The sequence below is a fragment of the Haemaphysalis longicornis genome, unplaced genomic scaffold, assembly GCF_048455015.1.
Source record: "Haemaphysalis longicornis isolate Haplotype H1 unplaced genomic scaffold, Haemaphysalis longicornis Haplotype H1 scaffold_12, whole genome shotgun sequence".
In the NCBI taxonomy this organism is placed as follows: Eukaryota; Metazoa; Arthropoda; class Arachnida; order Ixodida; family Ixodidae; genus Haemaphysalis; species Haemaphysalis longicornis.
This window is the reverse complement of record NW_027526225.1, coordinates 111,112,524-111,137,819: the sequence shown is the minus strand read 5'-3', so window position 1 is coordinate 111,137,819 and position 25,296 is coordinate 111,112,524. Positions and strand designations below refer to the sequence as shown.

Genomic DNA, 25,296 nt, shown 5'->3' with positions numbered 1-25,296 from the left:
TATGAGAATATAAATTGATCTTCGCAATCCTAAACTATAACAAATGTTAATTTGCTTCCAAGAAATCGAAATATTTTTCTTTGTGCTGCTGAGCAAGTTACCTAAGGCTTAGACACTTGCGTATGTGCGAGGGAAAAAATATAACGCGAAATTAATTTGCATAAAGCTGGTATTCCTGAATCACACGAACTTCACGTTATGGGGTTTTAAGAATGGTGTTCAGTTTGGGTGACGTCAGAAGCCAAGTTATGGAGATGTGCATATCTGTGGCATAGCCGTGGCGGTTTCGGAAACGTAGTTCCAATTCGTGGTGGTATTAGCAGTTATGTAAATGCGGATAGTACCAAGTGTTGCATGATTAAAAGAATGTGCAGTATTTTGATGAGACTACTTATCTATATGTGGTTTCAAGGCATCGCTCCTAATGCAGTGTCTCACTACTGGATAAAATGAAAAGGATTAGATATAGGCCTGTGATGCCCTTAGTAGATGTGGCAGACAACTACACACTGATTCACGCGAGAAAAGTTTGAGAAGACGACAAACATCGAAGCAGGCACAATAAATGTGTGTGGCAAAAATTATTCAATTCTTAGTTCGAGAAGTGCGCTTTTCTACACGGCGTCTGTTTCGGCGGGAACAATATGCTTTACCCTCTATTCAGGTGCTCAGCTGTACAGCTTGCCATAATATGGAACGGTGATCTCAAACGTCTGTGAATGCCTTGAGAGTGGCATCGATTGCAGAACGCTCAGTTTCCATTGCGGAAAAGTATTAATATTACAATTTTCACAGGAGTAAAAAGAAACAGTTTTCGGAAACTCACAATTACTGTCCTAAGAGGTCACGCCACTGCTGATAAAACTCGACACACACATTGACGCACTCTTTGGTGAGACAGACATGCCCCGTTAAACACTTCAGAGATTACGTCGTTTCCAAACTCTCACTAGTTACCTTAAAGCCCTACGGAGCTTCCAAAGAATGAGATTTGACCGTTACTGCATGTGTTAACGCTCACGCTCACTCTCCAGGTTTTTGTGGAGTTGTCGGTGGCGTAATCTGTTTTCTATCTGCTCAACAGGACGGCATTGTTGACGCGCGCTGCACAATTGATTTCATGTACATCAGCGTATTTACTGCAGATTACAGCAAAAACTTGCGTTATGATGTTTCGAGAGATACACTGTAAGATCTTGACTTGTGCAGTGCGACCCGCTAGGCCCGCTTCGCTCACTGTAGTAACATCGTTAATCAGCACTGCACAAAATCACCACAAACGAGACAAGTGCAGCAAAAGTTATAAGACCGTTTATGGCAGTATGTTTCCATTTCACTAAACCACTGTACCACTGCGAGCGACTTGCCTTGGTCTTGTTGGGGTGCTACAAAAGTGATGTGCCAAACCATTTATGTACCCACAGAAGCCTCCTGCACGCACTGTAATGATGAACTTTGTTTCAGTGTGCGGAAATGTCCACGCACGTGAATAAAAACACTCATTTGATGTTTCTCGGGCTTATTTTTTTTTTCCTTGCTTTGACGCACTGGCAAAACCTGCGTGTGTATGAAAACGGAAATGGGGATTAAAACGAGGGGACGTTCGCTGCTGGGCTAATTGGTGAATTTTACGAAATGATTTCTATTTACACGAAACGGGTATAGCCGAAAATTTGAGGAACACATCAAGGGGTTTGAAACAAAAATTTGGCTCTTCTTTCGCTTAAATGTGTACTTGAAGAAAAACTTTTGTGTAAAGGTTACGACGTGGTTGCCATGCGCAGTTTAAAATAATCTCAAACTGCAAAGACTGAGATGAAGAAAATGACCATTTAAACTAACATTTTAATGCCGCAATATGATGATGATCATCATTATCATCGTCACTATCGTCATATAACATACCTTTCACTTCGTATCGCACCCACATTTCAGAGCCCCCCTGTTATGAAAAAGGGGTGGCTCAGCACCCTCGCCTTTCATGATTAGACACTTGTTATGTCTCCAAAATTAAAAAAAGAAAGTGGCTGGAGATACTTAAACCGTGAAGCTCAAATCGATTGTGTCATTTTGCCTGAGCTCACGTCTCGTCTGCCAAGCCTCTCTAATTGCTGTTTCTGTAATGGGGAGTAAATGATTTTCTTTTGACAATTTTTTTTTACAGTGTCCTCTTTAGTAGGGCATCTCGAGTGACAGGCAGAGGATACGGTTGCTCCTCAGTTAAAAAAAAAACAAGTATTATCCCTATTACAGTGTTATAGAACACTGCAGCCTTATTTATTAAAGCGAAGCTTCAGTTTCCTCCCTGATGCCGTTGGATGCGCCCTGCAGGAAAGCCAACTTTCTTCGATGATGATAATGAATGATGGCGGGGGAAGTGATGGAAGAAAACGCTTCCCGGGGTCGGAATCGAACGTGGTTCTCTTGCTCTATGAAGCCGGCGTCTATCCGATTGCTTCCTTTCGACATGGTCGCAGCGAACGTCAAGCAGCAGGTATTGATTCGCGCCGCGCACCCCAAACCCAAACGTTAGGCCTACGGAGTGCACATGTACCGTGATTTGCACTACGTATCCTAGAAAAGTGACGCTAACCTCCAGAGTAGCCCATACTCCCAGTTTGGGATTGTCCAACCAAAGAATCCATCACGAGAAAGGTACACGTTCAACCATCGTCGTCGTTAGGCGGAGGGTTGCATGATTTTTACGATCTGTAAGGTGTCAAAAAAAAACGCAGTTTACTTAAACAGCCCTTTATTAAAGATTTTATTGGAAAAGGCCGGTACGAGCTGTGTGGAAAATTATTTATACGCCGAAAGAGAATGCATGCGTGTTTCTGGTTCCAAAGAGGTAATCATCATCGTCACCATATGCCTTCCCAAAAACACAGGACCCTCTTAAAAAAGACCAACACCTCACATGGGACTAAACTAAACACCCACGAAGCACAAACGCTGAGAAGGATACGAACGAACACATTTCCCACACAAATCCGGGTTGACGCTTGAGTTTCCCGGCAGATTTGGTGAAGATCGACTGCTTTAAATGTAACGAAAAAGTCACCGTCTTCCACATTGCATGGAACTGCCCAGTTGTTTGGGAGACTGAGAATACATGTCATTCTTTAGAAGCATGGGAGGCGACCCTGGCCAGAGAGGCCTTGGAAGACCAGCGCAAAATGATCGACAGGGCCGGTTCACAAGCTTCTGGGTTCCTGTAAAGAGGACTCCACCCAAGGTTCTCTCTTGGGTGAGTCCCAAACTCAATAAAGTTTCACTGAACTTAACTGAAAGCACTCCTGAGGCCTCTGTTGTTGAGTAATTATATTTTGGCTTCGTCCGATTCGGAGAGCTACTGCGTGGCCTTGCTGGCTCTGAAGGGCCCCGGCAGGTTGGGGGTGGGCGAGGGCTCGCGGGGGGACAAGAGTTGCATGCGTTTGACCAGGACGTTCGAGGACGAGCCGAGTCTGCGCCCGGTGCTCGAGTTGCACGTAGGCAGAAAAAGCTCGGGATCCTGAAGCACGGCGGCCCCCACGCAGTCGCTCATGAGGTTCACGCTGCTGCAGGCGCGATCCAGGAGCCAGTGCAGCATGGCGATGTAGCCGATGTTGTCGGACGGCAGGCCGATCACCGACAGCAGCAGCGACACGTGCGCCGTGGCTGCGGGGAGAAGGACATCGGCGAGACTTTTTTGGCGGCTAGCTCAGCTCACCGTAGCAACGCCCCGTGTATGAACCAATGGACCGTTTTCCAGAACCGCTCTGCGCATGCGCTACTCTCGCTCCCAGCGACCGATCCGCCATTACTGGGGGGCAAAATGTAAACAAAACGACGCCATATTGGATTAGCCAGTTGCGAACGCCGAGCCAACTCAGTGCTGCTCCGTTTTCTGAGCCCTGAAAGCGGCCCACAGGTAGACGCTACGGCTGCCATCGAAAAATTTCTCTACCACCAAAACCATGCTTGGCGCCTGGGACGGCCTCCTCAATTGCGCAGGGCAGGCGGAAAAAAATGGGGCGTGTTCTTTTATAATCCCCCTCGGGTATAGTTCCCACCTTTCACCGCCGCTAGTTTGTGGCGCTGCGGACCAACCCTCGCCGGTTGACCTACAGCACGAGCGGGGTAGAGCGGCGGCGCGCGCGCATTTGCCACTGCCCTAGCCCTGCCGTGGCTACACGTGATACCTGACCGTGCAAATTTACATGTGCGCCATTAAAATAGGCGACTCCTTCCCCCTTCTGACTTTTCGGTCTAATAGGGTCAAACAGCCTAACATTATCACTCGGAAGCGCCTAATCAAAAAATTGAAAGAAACATTTTAACTCGGGGCACATGAAGAAAAATATGCGAGGCCTTCATATCTTATCAGCGACTGTATTATATGAAAATGGTGAGGCAGGCAATAAACGCGGCATTTTCCGTGACTGAAATATCAGTTCTTATTTTTCCTTTCGGATGATGCCTTGGTTTGCACACGCACAGGGCAGGACCAGTGACGCGAATGATTTCCCGCCGAGGGAGATACGGTTATCGCTTAGCTAAACGTGTTTCTGCTGCTCACGCTCCGGTCTGGCTGAGCGGACCGCTGCCAGCGAGAGCACTGTCAAAAACATACAGCTAAAACTCTTAATCATGCAACTGAAGTGCACAACGAGTCTTCTTTTTGGTGAGATATAGCAGCGAAGGCATTTATTGGTACCGGTGATATTCCGCGGCAGATGCAAAACACGTGCGGCAAGCGTTGTCGGCTCGCTCGGCCAGAGGCGATGCGATAAGAAAAAAGAGGGTTGGGAGGGTAGAGGGTTGGTTCGAAGCGCCCTCACTCTGTCAAGAATCTGCTGTATCGTTTCCTTGTTGGGTGCGCAGGCCGTATGAAAGTGCGCGCTCGCCGCTCCTCCAGTCGCTCCAGTCCGGCCGTGATCCCCCAAGTGTGGTTCGGGCGCCCGCCGAAAGAAGGCCACGCTACTGGAAAAAGGTCTATTGGCGCACAAAATCTCCCGCTTTCTTTTGTCCATGCCATAGAGTTTCTTAGTAAGTATACTAGAGAGGAAACTGCGCCTGGTAAGCCATGTCTTCGTGGGGGTTCATTGGAAGATCCCCCTTTTTGGCTTGGGCTTAGCATGAAAATTGGATTTTTAAGCGGTTTGTGTGATTTGCTTTCTTCACTATAAATTAACACGTTTACGAGCTACAAGGAAGCCGAAATCCTGCCTGTTCTGCGGTAGCCGTGTTCGGTGAAACAGCAGGCAGTACGTGATCGCACCTAACGTTGGTCATTCCGCAGTCGAAGGACGTATGACTGAGCGGGTAATATGCCGCCGCGAAATTTGTAGCCGACGAAAAGAAGAAACGAAACGTATTTCGACGAAGACAAGATACGACAGATACGGGCGCTTGTATGCGTCCTATCTTGTCATCGTCCAGGACTGTTTAACGCCACGTTATCTTTTTTTCTTGTTAAACTAGCGGCCGGTCGGTGCACCTGTTCACCACGAAGGCAAAGTTTTCATAGGCACGCTCAAAAAACTTTCAAAACTCTTCAAGCAACTTGTTATTTGCCATAATGGTAAAATTAATAAAATCAGAGTCTCTAATGAGCCCCCCCCCCCCCCCCCCTAAATATTAGCAATGTTCGTAACTACAACCTTGGCCTTCGGAATCTCACGCACAACCGTTCCGGCAAAAATACGCTTTACTTCCTTTTTCCTTAGTTTAAAACAGCCTGTTTTTATTTTCTACAAACATAATTGCACACTATCCTTCGCGTTTTTGTGACACTTTGTTTAAATTTGCGGTCACTAAAACGTTTCAATTCAAGCTAATGATGAAACTAAGGCGAGCGCGATGTATAATGGCGGTCCACGACGACACAGACGGCCTTGACGTGAGCCGCATAGACGCTAGCGCCAGATCCCTCTCTAGTGTATATTGTAAGAAACTCTATGGTCCGTGCCTCCCCGCGTATCTGATGTTAAGCGAAGCTTCTACGGCTAGTACACGGTATTTTATGGCATCTGCGCGCAAAAAAATTGCGATGCGGGAAAGCCAGCATACAATGACCAACTTATCGTCAAAGCAAACGCACATCACCGCACGCGTCCGAGCAAAAACTCTTCCCTAAAAAGCGAAAGAGTCAACAAAAACGAATGTCGCCGCGCATAGGAGCTGTGCGTCTCCGTGAATGTGTGATGTAGCGCGTGACGTAGTGCGCACCTGATAAGGCTACCAAGCGCGCGGCGTAAGAAATCGGATGTTCCGGTACGAGCGTGCGCGGTCAGAACCAAAGTCGCGCGTCGTTGAAATCATGGTTTGGACCACAAGCTTAAAGGGACTCTGCAACACTTTCGATAAACGCTTTCGCTCTCTCCTTCACGTATGGAAGCACTGCGAAAGCTACAGCTATCACCAGCACGGAGCGGCACTGCGTGATTTGCTCGTCGCGCCAGATACCCCTTCCGTTTCTGCTTTGTTTTTGTGGCTTTATTTTTAAAGTTGCTATCGAAAAGCGTTCACTGTTGCAACTGAAGGAAAATCGGCCAACAGTCGCTACATGACCTAAGGGACGTAATTCGGGCCGTTGAAGAACGTCAGCACCGGGAAAGACAGAAAAATTGTTTAAGCGAGTTTCCAAGTTATCTAATCTGATGGGTATAGAGCAGTAATTTTTGGCTGAGGTACTTTGCGACCCCCAAATCTAAGCACTGGGTGTGTTGGGTGACCACGTTCTGCAAGCATTTAAGATTTCAAAAAAGTTGAAAAAAAGTGTTGCAGGGTCCCTTTAAACGTCTCATCCATTGGACATGAGTTTGGAGTGGATCAGGACCATTTTGGAGTTGATCAGGAACAATTTGGAGTGGATCAGGAACAGCACCATTTTCAATATCGATGGAGTCAAGACACAAGTTTGTGCGTGTATGTATGTAGGGATGATCGCTGTGCGCCAAAAGCTTCGCTTGTCATCCACTTTTGCAGGGCCCGAAGGGCGAGTTCATCTTAAAAGCGCAGCTGTTATACGTCGAGCCTTTTCGTGCGTCTGCTGTAGGTCATGCGTCACGCAGCGGTAGGAGCAGGTTCCCAGACTTTCATCTCCGGCGGTTCAAAGACCCGTCCACAGTGGGCGCAGTGGTCTCGCAGGGGCGGGTTCCTCTCTCTCCCGCAAAGTGAGGGAGCCTCGCGCCGCTGTCCTTTAATTAACTGCCCATTTCTATGCGCCAACCGAACAATAGGTGATCGGTAAAAAATTAGCAGCGGCTTAGCTCTGCTATGCCAGGATATGCGTATCGTGAGCTAAAGTTCAGTTGGTTATTCTTAGCTTTTCTGGTTGTCTAGGATTAGCTTGATTGCCATGCTTACTGCTGCTAAAACAATTTCCAATTCAATCCAATCCAGTCCAGTCACTGCTCCTCGCGCATGCGCAGCACGGCTCTGCAGCAGCAACGCGAAACGGCTATCAAGCGGCTCCGGCGCACCGTCAGACTTGGCTAGTGCTCAACGGAGGCGCGCAGCTGGGCACGCGCCGGCGCCAGTGCGTCTGCCGCGGCTATGACGTCACTCGTCTGGAATGCGCAGACCGGCGCATGCGCAGACCCAATTCTCTACACACCCGTACTCCAATTGGATTGGATTTCCAAACCAATCCAATACAATCCAATTTAATCCAATCCAAATTCAATCAAATCCAATCCAATGCTCCCTGCGCTTGCGCAGCGCGGCCCTTCAAGGTCCACGTGAAACTGCTCAACCTCGGCCTGTGTAGCTTACGTTGCAAAAGCGCAAATTCTCAAGGGTACATTGTCTGCTCCCACGGAGCCCCGCCACTTCCGGTTAGAGAGCCCTCCTGGCCACCCATACACCGCCGGCTTTCACGCGCGTGCGTGCGTGTTGTTTATCTGTTTCCACCGAAAAAAAAAACGCTCATGCATCGCGCATTCAATGAATAACGATTAATCCTACTGGGGGCTTCTCTGAAAGGTACGCACTCTCTGAAAAATAAACAACATGCACACACGCGCCTGAAAGCCGCGGGCGTACGGGAGGGAAGGAGAAATCTCGAACCGGAAGTGGCGGTAGCAGATGACGTATACCCATGAGCCTTTGCGCGTTTTACTGGTCAACTATTTGCGCGGCGACGACGCTACCATTCTTGGGGGAACGCCCATTTACGTTCGAGCAGACAGAAGAAAACCACAGCTCCGCCATTTCAGCTGATTTCACACTGGGTAGCACTGGGTTTAATTTTTTTTAGGAGATCATTGCTTACAACGTGCATCTAGCCCACGAAGCACCAACTATCGGGCCACAAGGCACTACGTGGGAATCTCTCCACTTTGCATTATGGTGATTTTCTTTAAAGTGACCATCAAATTTGTTTAATGTTGTACCTGATAGAAATACACCAAAAGGGATCCTGTGACGTTACTCAAGCAAAGAAACAGGGCCCATACTTCAAAGAACGCCGAGAAAAAAACAGCTCATGTGCAAACGCCTCTGCGTAAAGTAGAACTACTGTGTTGGAATATTTCCTAATGATTTCTCTGCGTGTTTTCGTACAGCTTTGGACCTCAGAAGAACAGTAATGCGAAATTACGCTAATACTGCAACTATTTATTAATTTACAGGCACGATAATAAATTAAGCCATTAGGCACGTAATTTTTTTCTTTCTTTTAAAAAATAATTTTTTTCTTTTTGTCGTACAATTTATGACATCCTGATCTTACAGAAAATATATAAACCTGGTAATACAAGTCTTTACAGATTTATAGACATTTTGACAAGCCGGAATTTCCGTTTCCTTTCCTGCCCTGTCGTCATATGCTGTGTCCACTGAAGCTTCTTGTGTTTCATATTGTCCAACCTCGCGAATACTTAACATTGGTGATGTTAGCGTCACTAAATAAAGGCTTTTAGAGTATGGGCACTCTTTTTTCTCATTGTTATGTGCCGCCAGGATTTTCATTGGTCGGTCGGCACCACGTGCTATTTGTTTACACATGGGCGCAACCATTTTGTTTCTGGGCGCCTCTCCTCTGCTCTCTCTCTCTCCTTCTCTCTCTCTCTCTCTCTCTCTCTCTCTCTCTCTCTCTCTCTCTCTCTCTCTCTCTCTCTCTCTCTCTCTCTCTCTCTCTCTCTCTCTCTCTCTCTCTCTCTCATTTTCTCTCTGCTGAGCGGACGCTAGAGCGGCGGTCACACTCTGCCCGTCACAACCGGAGGTGGTTTTGCCGGGAGAGATGGCAATACTGCAAGCCAGAAACAAAATGGCCCCCAGACGCTTCCGGGTGCACGAAGTGACGGTACTCTTAAGCGTAGCTTATTTAGTGACGCTAGGTGGTGTCTATCGCAAGAGGCACCCTCGAACAACCCCCGCACAGAAAACTAGCAGTTTTAATTTTCTTAGCGATAGAGAATATTATTTGTCGTGTCGTCAAAAGACGACGCCAGGGCCGAAAGGGTTAAAACAGTCAGAATGGCAGGTCAAACAGCGGAAGTTCCGAAAGCACACGTAAACATAGAAGTAACGATGCGTACTGCTGTTGGTACTGCGCGCACTATGCTCGGTTTAGCTGCACTGCACTGCGGGGCTTTGGGGTTGTCTCAGACGACAGTGGCTGATTGACGCAAGCAACGGTATCTTACGTGGCCATATTTGTCGAGCGAGCACCATGTCTCACGAAACGATTATTTTCTCCCTGAACAAAAACAAACCAGGTTTAAATACGGTCAGAAACAAACCAAAGACAAAACGGCTTCCTGCAGCATGGTGGCGCCATCTAGGTTCACTAACGGTAAACAAGGCTTCGGAATCGGCTGCAGAGCGCTCAGTATGTCATTGCAGACCAAAAAAAGATGATTTAGCGGGGAAATCAAAATATCAACTTACATTGATTAATTCCTCAGTGAATTAAACATCGTTTGCATCCGGACAAGCGCGGGGGGCACTATAGAACACGAAATCTTTCTAATAAACCAAACTTGTATTTTGTCTTCATGGCCCCTTTAAATTGTCGTCACGCACCAGCGAATCTCGGATGAATGCCGAGCAGGCTGAGCGAAGTGAACGCGCAGGCGACGAGCAACACGAGCAGGGAGGTGAAGTTCAGGGTGGCGCCCTGAAGCTGGGCGCAGAACAGCGTGGTCACCATGTTGTACAGGGCCGTGCCGTCCCGGTTCATGATGGCGCCCAGGGGAAGCACGAGCCGCACGGTGGCCGGGTCGAGGCCCACCCTCCTCTCGAGCGTCGCCATGGCGACCGAAATGGCCGCGCTGGACCCGGACACCCCGAACGCGATGGACAGCGGGTACAGGAGGTTGAAGAAGAAGTGGCACGCTTGGCGACGAACCTGCGAGCGGTGGACGGGTTTGCGTCAAGCGCCGTAGGTCGGGGAAATTTCTTGCCCCATTTCGCGGTTTAAGCAGCCGCCATTTTCAAGCTGTTACGTAACATTACGTCACTTTTACGCAGGCTGAAGTTGCCAAGGTGTGACGTAATCGTTCCCGCCAACTGTTTATATTACGTCACGCCTTCGTAGCCAATCACAGAGAGGGCGTGTATTGCAAGCAGCATCGTTGTTGAATAGCAAAGACAGGCCTACGTTGTCATGTCCGGTGCATTTAGTCTAGTTTTTTATTGCCGGCCAAGAATTATGCGCTTGCAGTAAAGAGAAATAAGGCAAACGTTTGAGCTGGTGCCCGTAAACGTCATAAAATGTCAGAAAGACGAAGGGACGCACAACCGCTTCGTCAACCGGAAGCACGTGACCGAAATTGGAAGCCAATCAGACAAGACTTCAGGCAAATTACCACTTCCCTTGGAATTTGTGCAGTCGAGAATATGGCCCCAAGTCTGAATCCATACGTGGCGGGCCAAAAAGAATGTTGGCAACCATGGCAGTAAGCCGTGGGGCAAGATACTTTTAACTGCACGAGAGATAAAAAGAGGCACTTAAAAACTTGTCCCTGTCTAACACAACAATAATGTGCCGCCTTTACTATTCCTTCATGCGGTTTTTGAATCGTGCGTTAAAACCGATGTAATTGTTTGGACGCGTGCGGTAGTGTCACGTTTAAACACTAGATGGCGCCACCTTTCAGACTTCAGAAAGCTTAAAGTTAAATTAAAACTAAAACTATTTTCGTCTGTTTATTTATACATTGCTAGCTTGCGGTTAACCGAGTGCATAAAACGCTAGCGTTCATATGAGCAAGAGGACATGCACTTCACAAAAATCGGTTGTCTGTCCCTCTTCAGGAATATTGACACAAAATTTTCGTGTTACGTTTTCTTCGCGGTTATGGGTGCCTAAATCATAGAATGGCACATCAGACGGTCGATCGCCGTGAGTGGGTGAGAGAGATAGAGAGAGAACCTTATTATCTAAACAGCCCTTCTCCGGGCCAGCGTGCCACAGTCTCTTCATTAGAAGGCGGCCGGTAAATAGTTATTTAGAGCCTCGTTTATTTGTGTCAGTCTCGGTTTCGACAAAAGAAACACCGAGGCGGCCGCCATGACAGGAGGGCGCTCGTGACGTCGCCGTTCTTGTCGCACCCCTGCCGGTCTAGAGGCGCGACCAGACCGGCTGCGGTCTCCACCATCTCCACGCGTCCGGGCAGCATGACGCCACTCTCAAAACCGTGATGTGTAGCCCACGCTTGAGCAGCGTGCGCCAACCGCGGTCAGAGCGTTGGCCACGTCACGGGGGCCCTCACGTAGGCAGTTTGGAGCAAGGAGGAGCAGATGGTGTCATGCTGATGCCGATGCCGAAAGTGTATTCGTTCTGAGCTTTCTTGTGTACGCAAAGATTAAAATGGATTTAAAATGTGTTATACTGAACGGCTATTGTTGCGACGTGCTGGGAGATATCTCCATATACAAAGGAAGCACCTCAAAAGAATTACACCATCTTCCCGTAGGGGAGAGAGAGAGAGAGGAAAACTTTATTGAGCAGTTATATGCGTGGGGATGGCTTCTTAGTCCAGAAGTCCAAGCGTTGTCTTCGCACGTACCGCCCTCTCCGTCAGCATGACCTGGTCGGCGAGGTGTGCGCTGGACAGCGCTGTCTCCTAAGGTCCCTTACTGTCTCCCACTGCTCGAGGTTGGGGCTAGGGAAAGGGGGTGGCAAGTCCGGGTTTTGGCTACATTCCCAGACTACGTGGTATAGGGAGCCTGATTTTCCACAGAACTTGCATTCAGGTGGATGCTGATTGTGGAATTGCATATGGAGCCGGACTGGGTGAGGGTACGTGTTTGTTTGAAGTAAGCGAAGTGTCGAGCCTTGTTTTTTACTTAATTGTGGGTGAGGTGGTGGATAGACTCTACGTTCTAGCCGGTAATGCTGGGTAATGTTACGGTAAGTCACAACAGGGGTGGGGTGCAGGTTCTCCTTCCAGGGCCTGGTGGGCGAGTGCGCAGGCCGTCGCGTGGGCGAATTCGTTGCCCGCGAGGGAGGAATGTGCCGGCGCCCAGACTATCGTGACGTGCCGTTTCGGGGGGTTTGTGCTCAGGATGCGGTATGCTGCGGGGGTCACCGATCCAAAAGTAAAACTTCTGCAGGCCTGCTGCGAGTCAGAAATTATCGTTGTTGCCTTGGTCTGGGTTATGGCAAGCGCTATGGCCACTTCTTCTGCTTCTTGAGGGGTAGTTTTGGGGATGGTTGCGCTGGTGAGGCATTTGTCTCTCGATGTTACTACTGCCACCATTGCTCCCTTATGGTTACTGCTTGCTGCGTCGGTGTAAACCGTCCCTTCGTCTTTACCGTAAATTTTCTCTAGAGCTTCGGCCCTGGCCTGTCTTCTGCCTGCATGATGTTCCGGGTGCATATTGCGGGGAATTGGTTTAATGTGTATGTGCTGCCTCATATCTGGCGCAAGAGGTCGGGGTTGTAGCTGTCCTTGAGGCGTCCCTTGAAGTTTTGTCAAGAGCTTTCTGCCTGCAAGTGTGAGTTCGAGTCTTAATTTTTGGCTGGAGAGGTGTCCTTCGATTAATTCTGATGCAGTGTTGTGGATGCCTAATTTGAGTAGTCGAGCAGTCGAAGCGCTCGTGGGGATACCCAGTGCTTGTTTGTAGGCTTTCCGTATAATGACGTTGAGCTGCTCCTCCTCAGTTTTGGTCAGAGTTACGTACGGGGCCACGTAGATAATGCGCGATAGAATGAAGGCCTGGACCAATCTGGTGGTGTCTTCCTCTTTCATCCCTCTTTGTCTGTTCGGCACCCTGCGTAACATCTGGGTGACCTGTTCGGCGGTAGTCTTTAGTTTCTGAATCAGTTCGTTGGAACCTTGAGTAGTATGCGAAGCAGCCATGGGGTCGACTGAAGTTCCCATCAGTTTTCAGTTCGTCGTTTCCGTTGACGTTCAGCTTTGCGTGCCTTCGTTGTATCAGTGGCTTCTTGACGTAGTTTGAATGAGTGAAGGACATAAGGCGCGTTCGTAGCACATGCTCCCGTCTCGGTTTGTAGCGCAGTGGGAAGAGCGCCACGTACCTCCCGTTGTGGCCAGAGAGTCGTGGGATCGAAACCGGGCGCCGCCTAACTATTTCTTTTTATAGTGGACTGCGCTGACGTCAGCTAAACGCTGACGGGGCTGAAGAGGCGCGCATGCGCAGTAGAGTGTGGACGGCGGACAACGATAACGAGGGATTGAGGGACACAGCCCCGAGCATGAGATGCTTCGCATCTAAAACAGACTGTGCTCACTTTAACGGGGACAAGAACACACGGAGACAGAACAAGCGGCTATGCGCTTTAAGAGGCCATAAAGGGGCCATGCGCTCTTGTTGTCTTCATGTGTTCTTGTCCCCGTTAATTTGTGCGCAGTTTGTTTTTTGAGATGCATCATTACCAACTCGCCCAACTTTCGACCATTTTACAAAGGAAGCGTTTTACTTAGTTGTTTCGGCTATGAAATTTCGTGACAGTAATCCTTTAAAGAGGCCACGAAGACCAAATACAACTCGGGTTAGTTAGAAAGAACCGTATCCTTTGGCAACTAAACCTTTCAAATTTCCCGCTTTAGTGACGTGATATGGGCAGCACCTAAGACATAGTTATAGATGTGTTAACCGAATGTTGCAATCCAACTGATACCCCGAACGAAATTAGAGAGCACATTACAATCGCCGAGTCATGCTTCTTGGCGCTGGCTGGCTGCGGAGTCGCCTCGGCATCATCCGTTTTCTTGAATATCTCCAATATTTTTTTGCAGTTTGCGATAACATTTCTCCCGTTGTTATCTGGACAAAGCAGCATTTTTCATGAACGGAACTTGTATTTTGGCTTTGTGGCACCTTTAACTAACCAGGGGGAATGAAATCTCCACACACAGGCGTTCTCGCTTTTCGCTTCCATCAGAAGTGCAACCACCGAGTCCGGTATCGAACCCGCGTCCTTAGGCTCAGCAGCAAAACGCCTTGGCCAACGAGCCTCCGTGGCGGGACTTCTGTCTTTTAACCGGGCTGTAGAGTGGAAACGGACCAGTTCGTGCAGATGCATACCCGAAAACCAAAGAGCGAACTTAGGGACACCGGAACAGAATGACACCAATGCTTGCTATTAACCGAATCCCGTAACAAGAAAATGATCAAGAAATTGAAAAAAAAAAAGTTGATAAAGCGCGTTGTTGTTCCCTTTCTCTTTCCCTGCCAAGGTAGCGCTTTGGGTTTTGAGTGTGCTTCGATCTGCGTTTTACGTTTGGGTGTCACTCGAACGCGGCGATCTAACACGTCATATTTCCCGCCAAAACGTAGTGTATATTGTCGTATAGCGCAAACACATTTTTCGTTTGGGTCAACTTGCGGGATAGTGGGGACACTTGGGGTTACTGGTGTTCTGCCCTTTGTTCATGTCTAAGTTGGCGCTTCTGTTTTCGAGTGGGCTTTTAACCGTCTGTCGAGTTTTCTTGCCGGTCGGATGCGACGATCTTGCATGTTTTTTTTTTTTTTTTTTTTTTTTTTGCGCCAAAACGCGAGTATTTAGTCCCTTATCAAGCGCTTAGAGTGGCTATTGACGTTTTAGCATGGTTGGAAACTATGGGCTGCAACAGAGGCCGAACAGCCTTTAGTAGTTGATCAAAGACTGTGGCAGAACTCAAAGTTAACCACTAGATGTCGCTAGGTGTAACAGAAGGTGCTCCGCCTGCACTGGCTTCGAAACGGAATATAGAACTACTGGGGTTCCAATCAACCTGATTGATTGATTGATTGATTGATTGATTGATTGATTGATTGATTGATTGATTGATTGATTGATTGATTGATTGATTGATTGATTGATTGATTGATTGATTGATACAAACAACACATTGCTTGTTCACATGTGGGTTCAACTTGCGGGAGGGCGGGGGGGAGAGGGGGGTTGGAGCGCGGCAAGCCCACGCACCCGGGTCAAGTAGAGCGCGGGCAGGACCAGGAACGAGTGCACCCCGAGGCCCAGGAACACGGTGAAGGCGTACTGGCCCAGGTGCCAGACGACGGTGGAGAAGTCGCTGAAGCGCATCGTGTCGGTCGCGATGAGGAAGCAGATGCCCACGGGCGAGTACCACAGCGCCAGGTCGGCCATGCGCATGAACTTGTCGCTGAGCACGCGACACAGCCGCAGGACCATGTTGACGCCCTCGTTGGTGACCGCCGTCGTGGCGGCGTCCGTGCCCTCGCCGGGCAGGTACGGGCTTAGCGAGACCCGCGACAACGCGAAGCCGACGAGCAACGCGAAGACCACGAGCCCTGGCATGTTGGCCTGCATCAGGCGCCCCTTGACCGGGTCCTCGTCGCTGGCTGCGGGTTGTGCGCGCGCATCTTAATCTCTGGGTTCTTTCTGCTGCAATTTCATTAATCAGTGGCGCTAGCGCCAATTTAGTAAGGCGAAGCTTTCTACGTCTCACTGATTGGCGCTTCCTACGCCTCACTGATTGGCGCTAGCGCCACTGATGATGTTGATAAAAACAATCATCATCATTACTGGCGCTAGCGCCAATTTATTAAAGCGAAGCTTCCTACAGCTCACTGATAGCGACGGTTCGTGAACAAAACACACTGCAAGAAAGCCAACTTTGCCCCATGGGTTTCAGAAAGCGATGATGATGATTATGATAAGGGAAGGCGCATCAGATGCCTCAAGACAAAAATGCTTCCCATGGTCGGAATAAAACCTGGCTCCCTCGCGTTCAGAAGACGACGTTCTATCAAATCACGAAATTCCGACACGGTCGAAGCAGTTTGGATTTAAAGCGAAGCTTCCTTAATTGGTTTCACTGATAGAGAACACACCGCTGCCAGAACGCTGTGAACCCCTACAACCCCAACGACAGCAAACGAATCCCTCACGAAACAGCTTATCGTTTCAACCATTGTTGTCGCTAGACGAAAAAGTGTTCAATTTTTTTTTTTTTGCGTAGTAGGCAGGATGATCATACTGCGCAGTGCGCATGCGCAGCTCTCTTTCCAGTACATAAAACTAAAGACTTGTTGTTAATGCTAAAAAAGTGAGACGTCTCTTAGGTTGTGTGCGGTGGAAGCAGTCATTTTATTATTGGGCTGCGCTAGCTCTCGTTTCACTCTTTGTAAAGCCACGTGTGTGAATTCAAACGACGTCGCATGGGCAGTTGTTGTGGGTGTCGTTTAAAGGTTTGCTTTCCAAGCACCTTCACAGTGGGGATTGGAGCCAATTTTTTTATAAGGGCGTTGTTTCGCATGCAGAACGCATATACCTGCGTGTAACGGTGAAAGAAAAATTTGGGGACTCTTTTAGACGTTTAGTGTAATTATTCGATAAAAGGTGGTGCCTGTAGGGTGACGGCTTTCACCGCTTTCGAACTAGGTAGAACCGTCCCTTAATAGGATACTGCAAATGAGGGTTTCGGATCCAACACTAGTGGCGTGACCAAACTTGGCCTAAAATTTGAAACTCTCGGGCTATTAGTCGTATACCGTGATGGCCCATAATCTTGGGGGGGGGGGGAGCACCAATATCAATGGTACGAAAAACCTTGCGAAGAACATTATAAATCTAGCGTTATCTGGCGTAACAGTCATGTGGGAGTCCCAAGTAGCTAGACACGTATCGGAACAACAGATGAAATAATGTACAGCCGCCGCTACGAAGCTTCAGGGAATGAATTTCGGCGTTTTAGACGGTTGTAAAAGGAGTAAAAGGCCAAATAAAAATTTGTAAGACCCCGACTCTGGACATAGCATTTTCTTTCGAAGTGCCTAGGTTTTACTTGATTTCAGATGAATCGCCGAACACAACCCTTGCTGCTTTGTGGAGCACTCAGTGATGACATTAGGATGTAACCAAAATTATCTGACTAGATTTAGAGGGAATACCCAAGGTGGACTAAAGTTTTGTGAAGGAAAATTGACATCCACCTAGAATCCAGCCGTATGGCTACAAAGCAAAACTATACGATTTTCTTAGCAACTTCAAAGTTGAAGAAAAGTTCTGTACCAGGGCAAATTCTTATTCAACTGAGAAATTTCTGAGATAGCTGCATAGCTTTCCCTTGTGCGTGCGGTTTCATTTTAGGTGGATGGAAATTTTCCTCCACAGAACTTTATAACATTTTGGGTATTCCCTATAAAATATTTCTGGACCAGGACGAATTCTTATTCAACTGCGAAATTTCTGAGAAAGCTGCATAGCATTCCCTTCTACGTACGGTTTCATTCTAGCTGGATGTAAAGTTTCCGTCACAGAATAAATTAGGCCAATAGTGCGGGTTCACTATTGAATGTGTGGTGGCTGTTATGATCACCGCATGTTACATTCAATATAGCTACGATGTCGCCACAACTTAATCGAGAAAAACTAGAAACGACTTACCTGTTCCCCCTCCTGATCCCGTTGCCGGCCGGTCGAAATCGAATTTCTTGCTAACGTTAGGGACCAAAGGATTGATTGACTGCGTCTGCGAAAGCACATTCCCCAAAAAAGCCTAGTTTAGATATTTACCCCGGGCGTTTTTCGGCGCCCAAGAACGGCGAAGGTGCAAAAAAACTGTGGTTGATTCCTCTGTTATAGGAATCGGTAAGGCACGAAAGTGAAATGTGCAGCAAAATCTGCAGCTGAGCATGATTTGCGGGTCGGCGGCTGTCTTGTGGGTGTGCTTGGTGAGAGACGTCCTGCTGGCGGGTCGCTTCGGCAAAGGTGTACTAGAGTCATTTCCATGACGGATATGACGTCAGTAAAATCTTGGTGTATCCCGGCATAAATCACTTTCGTGTTGAGATATAAAACATCAAAACTAACAACCTTAAGTATAAAGTATACTCTTTCGTAGTAAAGGTTGCTTTCCCGCAAGAAGACACTGTGTGCAGGGGTTCACCCTTTACAGGCCGCTTGCTTCGTTATACTGGCGTCATTTCCGTGACGGATATGGCGTTAAATGTTTGTGTAGCCAGGCATAAGACATATTCGTGTTAAAATAACACAGACACCCAGGCTCATTTAATTTACCTTCAAGGAGAGCGCTAGTTGCGGTGACCACAATAAGGGAAATTGGTCGCTTTTACAACCATCGTGTCGGGTGGCGTCGTTGTCCTATATTGCTAATATCTGAACGTGTCCGTGGTGATGGACTAAGATGCTTGCTTGGCATGCACAACGATCTTCGCTTTATGAACCTCGTGAGCGAAGGTCGCTGTATGGGAGCTGTTGACGAATTTTAGTAGGTCTCCTAATGCAGGTGATTGACGGCCGAATGGCTTAGCACTTTCAAAGCTGCCACCAAATACCAACCTGAAACTATTTGAGTACGGCTTTTTGCGATTACCGCGTCCGTCATCAGTGGCTACTCAGACGAGAGCGAGCCACCAAATGTAATGGAGAAGCACTAGAGACACTGTCTCCTCGCCTTGTGTAAAGCAGGCACCAACTGTCCGACGCCTCTGCAGGATTTAACTGTTGCTCACCGTGTAGATGAAGGCTTCCACAAAGTTGTCCGGTAATATGTTCCTGCAGCGGGAACGGAATTCAAAAATGAATAGTGAGAAGCGTCAGTTCCATACCCCAAATTCTGCCGCCCCCATACGTTTTCTTGCCAACCTGCAAGAGATACCGCAAGAGCTAGGTTTTAGCTGCAGGAAGTCTTAATAAAATAACGCCAGAATTTGGGTGGGAAGAGATGTATTCTGAAAGCACAGGCTCGGAGCAGTTGAGTGAGTGGGAGATGTCTTCATAGCCTGATGGTGATCACACCTTCTTTGTCCAGCGGGAAGGATTGCTCAGACATAATCCATTCAAGAAGCCTTCTTTTCAGGAATGAACTTGTTCGAAATCGATTCTGGTGAAGTGGCCTCGACCCGCACCAAGCTCCAACTGACACTGAAAGGGCATGGCCGCACCTGACGATGTCGAGCATCGCGTCGATGCCCACGACGGCGCTGTGCTTGGGGTAGTAGGGCAGCGGCTTGGCGCCCACCCCGGGCTTGAACAGCAGGGTGAGCAGCATGCCGGTGAGGGTGGCGGCCAGCGTGGTGAGCAAGAAGTATGCGACCGTGCGCAGCGCCAGCCATGCGCTCTTGGCCGGCGGCCGTCCGCCCACTGCGCTGATAATGCTCGTCATGGTCAGCGGAATCACCAGGCACCGCAGCACGCGCGTGAACAGCTCGCCCGGGAAGCGGAGCAGGCTCATCTGCGCGAGGAGTGATTGATTGGTTGATCAGTGATTGCTTGCTTGCTTGATTGATTGTTTGTTTGATTGGTTAATTTATTGATTGATAAGTGATTACTTGAGTGGTTTGTTTGTTGATGCACTGACTGGTTGATTGTTTAGTTGATCGGCTTAGTGATAGATTTGGTTGTTTGCTTGGTTGAGTGATTGGTTGATCTATTGATTGATAGATTAATTGTTGGATCGGTTGATTGATTGAACAGTGATTGCTTGGTGATTGGTTTGTTGAGGCATTGACTGATTGATTGGTTGGTTGAACGGTTGATTGATAGATGCGGATGGTTGCTTGGTTGAATGATTTGTTGATTCATTGATTAATTATTTGATTGAGTGATTGACTGATTGATTGATTGATTGGTTGTTTGGTTGAGTGGTTGGTTGGATGATTTGTTAATTGAGTGATAGGTTGAATGACTGATCTGTTGATTGATTTATTGATTGAGAGTTTAGTTGGTTCATTGAGTGGTCGGCTTGTTGGTTGGTTGATTTGTTGATTAATTGATTGATTGATTGATTGATTGATTGATTGATTGATTGGTTAACTCATTGATTCGTTGGGTGCGTAATTCGTTGATTCGTTGGTTGAGTGATTGATTGGTTGGGTGATTGTATTTTTAGTATAGTGTCAGTCCCGCTGAGGGATTACTGCAGGCGTTGAGCCACATATTGAAACATTACACAGGCCTCGTAAAACACGTCTCAAAACACTGATAACCTTCTGATGGAGGCGAAAAGCAAAAACGCCCGTGTGTTCGAGATTTCGGCGCACGTTAAAGATCCCCAGGTGGTCAAAATTAATCCGGAGCCATCCACTACGGCGCGCCTCATCGCCTACGTTGCGTCGGCGAGTTAAACACCACAATCAAATCAAAACACTGATTTCCTCCCTACAATCCTTATAGGCCTCTGAGCCAGCCCTCTTTTTAATAAAGTTACATAGATATTGACATGCACTTCTTGATGTTTCGATTACTTCCGAGTTGTCGGTGGCGAAAGTGGAGATAGGGTTGGTATGAAAGAATGAGGAGTGGAGGAGAAGCTCGCGAGGGAGGGCGACGAGACCCTCTCGTGTACTTATGATCCACCAATGAATCTAATTTTTTGCCTTGCTCTCATTGAAATCCTGTTTCGGGCTCTGAAACAAGCCTGCAATGTGAACATTTGTTATACATACTTCAACTTTCATCATACAGGGAAGATGCGTCATCCGATGCAGCTGGGCCAACGCATCACTCCAGAGAAGTCATACTTGTAGGCACGCAAGGCGGATCATAGAGGTGTGACGACTGACCTGTCGTTCGGTAAACTTCTCGTGGTTAAAAAGGCCCCCGATGGTGAAGCCAGCCACTATGGAGAGTAAGACCGCCAGGAGCAGGAGGTTCTTCTGTAGTATGTCGTAGAAAGTCGAACGCTTCTCGATCTCCTGCGCCCGGGGCAAGTCTTCGGTCAATCTTCAGGTGTCCTTGTTGAGCGTCGTATGGTCGCCCGCATCAGCGTATTCTTTATACGTAAAAGAGAGCGCGTTGTACGTGCCATGACATGTCCTACGTTCGTCCTTGGCAGGATGTATAACGTACGCAAGGAGAGTACGACGAAGGGGGCAAGTAGGAAGATATTCGCTATAACATGGACGTGTGGAAGTCGGCTTAAAGGGACCCTGCAACACTTTCGATAAGCGCTTTCACTCTTTCCTTCGCGTCTGGAACCACTGCGAAAGCCATAGTTATCGCCAGCACGGAGCAGAACTTCGTGATTTGCTCATCGCACGAGATACGCCTTTTGTTTCTGGTCTGTTTTTGTGGCTTTTTTTTTAAGTTGTTATCGAAGGTCGTTCGTTGCTCCTACTGAAGGAAAACCGGCCAACAGCCGCTACATGTTCGTCGTGGCCGTCGAAGAACGTCACGACCGGGAAAGAGAGAAAAATCTTTTGAGCGAGTTTACAAGTTACCTGATGGGCATAGACAACGCCGCCTGTATTAACATTGCCTGACGCGTCGCGCTCTTTTCAATGGGAAGGGTGGCGCTATGTGGCGCGTGCCGGCGGACATTTCGCCTTACGTCACTGCTCGCGAGTCGCGAACGCTGCACCCACTTCTACGACGTGTGTCTGTCAGCTTGCCTGTTGGGCTTCAAGGGCCGTTTCGCTTACATCTTAGCCGTGACGGGGCGCTAGTTCTGTGGCGCACTGGGGATCTCGTTCACCGTGTCGCTCGCTTCATACTTGCTGCATTTTTCCAAAGATAAAGACGGAGGCGGACTGAAATAGTCTAAGAACATACTGATTGTCGGGTAGACGTATAGCTAACAGAAAAACGATATTTTCGGATGGGGCAGCCATTATTTTACTGATATTTTTCTTTCTGGAGTATTTAGAGAAGAAAGAATTGCGTGCACGTTTTTGTTCAGGCGCTTACTTCTATGATTACTTTCCAATAATATCACGTGCTTGTAAACTTCAGAAAATTATAGGAAACAAAAGGATAAGCAGCTGTGATCCCGCCACGCTGTCCGGGCGCTTCTACAGTATAGTCCTCAATTTTAGAAGTGCGTACCGATGCGGAGTGCGAACAGGGGGGTCAAAACAATACCTAAATGCGGAGGGGATAGAGGGGGGATGCCCCACTCAGAAAATATCAGGGCCTGTGATCCGAGTAGATAAGCGCGCAAAGCCGGCATCAGCCTGCGGCAGCGCAAGGGATTTTGCTTCGTGACAAAGGAAGTTTTATCAGTGACAGACCAAGACAGACAGGCATGGTGAAAAACAAGAAGGCGTAGGAGCGCCGCCTCGGGAACGCTAAACAAACTTTCCACTATTTTGCATAGTTTCCGAGAAGCGGCGCTGGCTGGCGGACACGAAAGCACGCTGGTAGGCTACGGAGCGGGGAAGGGTAGGAGAGAGCAACAGGAGAGTGGCTGTTTGGCCATTTTTCGCTCACGCGTTAGGCACTGTTTATACAGGCGGCGTTGGCATAGAGCAGTATTTTTTGGCTGAGGTACTTTGCGACCACGTAATATAAGTACTGGGTGTGTTGGGTGACTACCTTCTGCAAACATTTAGGATTTCAAAAAAAGTTGAAAAAAGTGTTGGAGGGTCCCTTTAAGCAGCCATGCCTAATCTCACCAAGAAAAACGTATGTAGTTGTTCCGCTCCTGCCTGTACAAAAAAAAAAAAAAAAGGTGGAAGGAAACGAGGACAAAAATTATTCAAGGGAGGGAAGAACAAAACAAATAAGAAAAAAATGCGCAGAAATTTTGAGAATTCTTCACAAATGCGCAAGCTTTCTTACGCAGCTTGTCGTCACTGTGAGTTTCTAATAGCGGGATTTTTACGACTAAAAAAATAACGTCGGATTATTTTATTTTTTTAGTTTCATTTTGTTTCTTTTCGCCAATAAAGTACGCTTGCACTTCGATCAAGTGCCCTAACTTCGCCAGGGATGTTAAGAAGGTAAAGACCAGGGGCGGTATTCTCGTGTCTGTCCGTTTTGAAAACGTCTGTTTTAGTGTTTATTGTTCCGCCAGCGAACCAACAACAAGGCGACGAAAAATCGTCTGCTCCAAATCGTCTGCTCCGAGAAGCCGCGACTCATCAGAGCTCTTCGATATATCCAGTAACCCTGGCGACTCATAGCTTCGTTAGAGTGTACACTACACTCTAGCTCCGTCGTGCTTGCATGGCGTCGCATCCGGGTGTTCGCTCTTAGCCAATCAGGGTTGCTCAAAACGGACTCTTTTGAAACGGACACAAAATGGACAAAACACGAGAATACCGCCCTAGGATCAGGTTAGAGTTCCTGCGAGTAGCTTAGTTGAGGCCGCCCTGTGAAACCGCGCGCGGGCGGGGTTCTCACCTGCTCTGTGATGACGATGGGGGCAGCGGCGGTGGCGGCGCTGCGGGTGCTGCCTTTCCGCGCTTTCCCAGCCGCCTCATCCTTGGACGTCGACAGCAGGCGCCCAGCCGGCGTCTTCAGTGACTTCCAGTACAACGACCTCCTACGGGCTGCCTGCGCCTGTCGTGAGCCCGCGCCGGGACATGCCGTTCCTCTTCGTATATGATGCAGAATTAGAAGCACCCAGTGCTTTCTACTGGTTCGCTTTCACTTACACTAGCGATATTTTTTTCACCAACTGCTAAATAAGAACCACCCTTTGAACTGCGTGACTTTCAACAAGCCGAGTATTACGAGAGCTGTGCACATAAATTATCTTTATATAACAAACTGATAACTTTATTTGCGTTTGTATTGTAAAATTGCAACCATTGGCCGAACGGCATTACATAGGGGAGTGCACTCCCCTCTGTAATGCTGTCCGGCCCTGAGGGTAAATAAATAAATAAATAAATAAATAAATAAATAAATAAATAAATAAATAAATAAATAAATAAATAAATAAATAAATAAATAAATAAATAAATAAATAAATAAATAAATAAATAAATAAATAAATAAATAAATAAATAAATAAATAAATAAATAAATAAATAAATAAATAAATAAATAAATAAATAAATAAATAAATAAATAAATAAATAAATAAATAAATAAATAAATAAATAAATAAATAAATAAATAAATAAATAAATAAATAAATAAATAAATAAATAAATAAATAAATAAATAAATAAATAAATAAATAAATAAATAAATAAATAAATAAATAAATAAATAAATAAATAAATAAATAAATAAATAAATAAATAAATAAATAAATAAATAAATAAATAAATAAATAAATAAATAAATAAATAAATAAATAAATAAATAAATAAATAAATAAATAAATAAATAAATAAATAAATAAATAAATAAATAAATAAATAACAAAGCGATTTAGAGCAGTTAAAGGGAACTTGGTGACTTGGGCAAAGTTCCTGGGGTTCTGGTATGGCGAGTTACAATCAACCCCGACACGGTTGCTAATGTCAGCAGGGAACAACCCAAATAAGTGCCTAGGTGTCCCTTTGCAGCTATACGTATAAGAACAGTAAACATTACAGGCACGAACAAACCAATGGTATTCGCGCAAAATCAGAGGCTTGGAAGGGGCCGTACCTATCAGCCTTTGCTAGGGCAACAGCGTGCAATTTATTTTAACTGCGGAGCTGTTGTCGCTGGCCGTAATGTGTGGGGAGTGACGCGTAACGTGTTAAAAATACGAAAAAATGCAGAGCGCTGGTGAGCGCATGCCTCCTGGAGACCGCCCAGCGCCCTCGGCTCGCGCAGTGGCTTTAGCGCAAAAAAAAAAAAAAAAAAAAACTGGCGAAAAACCCCGAGGAGCGCCTCGCGTTGCCTAGCAACAACACCGCCACAGCTGGCGCAACACCTGCTACACGGATTCTCGACGCGACTTCAGGAACGTTGCGCATGCGTCGTGCACGTACGCGCCGCCGCTGCGCCCCAGTTATCTTCTAGCGCTACCGCGCATGTAATGCTTGGAATGAGGAACACGACGATATCGATGCATATGACGACGGAACATGTAAATAAACAATTTAAAACTTGTACACTGTACAAGTACAAAAACTTGTACTTGTTCAGGGCTTACGCAGAAAGAAATCCTGAATCTTCGCTATGGTTCAAGCCTTGCGCGACTTAGTGCAAGCTTAACCACTTTTCTGTAGCGTGAGCTACACTGG

At 47.3% G+C, this 25,296-nt stretch overlaps 1 protein-coding gene across 1 annotated transcript; it reads right to left on the bottom strand.

The window, feature by feature from the left end:
- Positions 1-3,349: 3,349 nt before the first annotated feature.
- On the bottom strand, positions 3,350-21,361 carry LOC144161780 (excitatory amino acid transporter 1-like). Its single transcript, XM_077692380.1, has 7 exons — positions 20,950-21,361; positions 19,330-19,619; positions 18,898-18,940; positions 17,810-17,894; positions 15,368-15,762; positions 10,012-10,336; positions 3,350-3,657 (listed from the first exon to the last, which is right to left on the bottom strand). The coding sequence occupies exons 2-7, from the start codon at positions 19,617-19,619 to the stop codon at positions 3,350-3,352; spliced, it is 1,446 nt and encodes a 481-aa protein (XP_077548506.1). The 5' UTR covers positions 20,950-21,361.
- Positions 21,362-25,296: the final 3,935 nt, after the last annotated feature.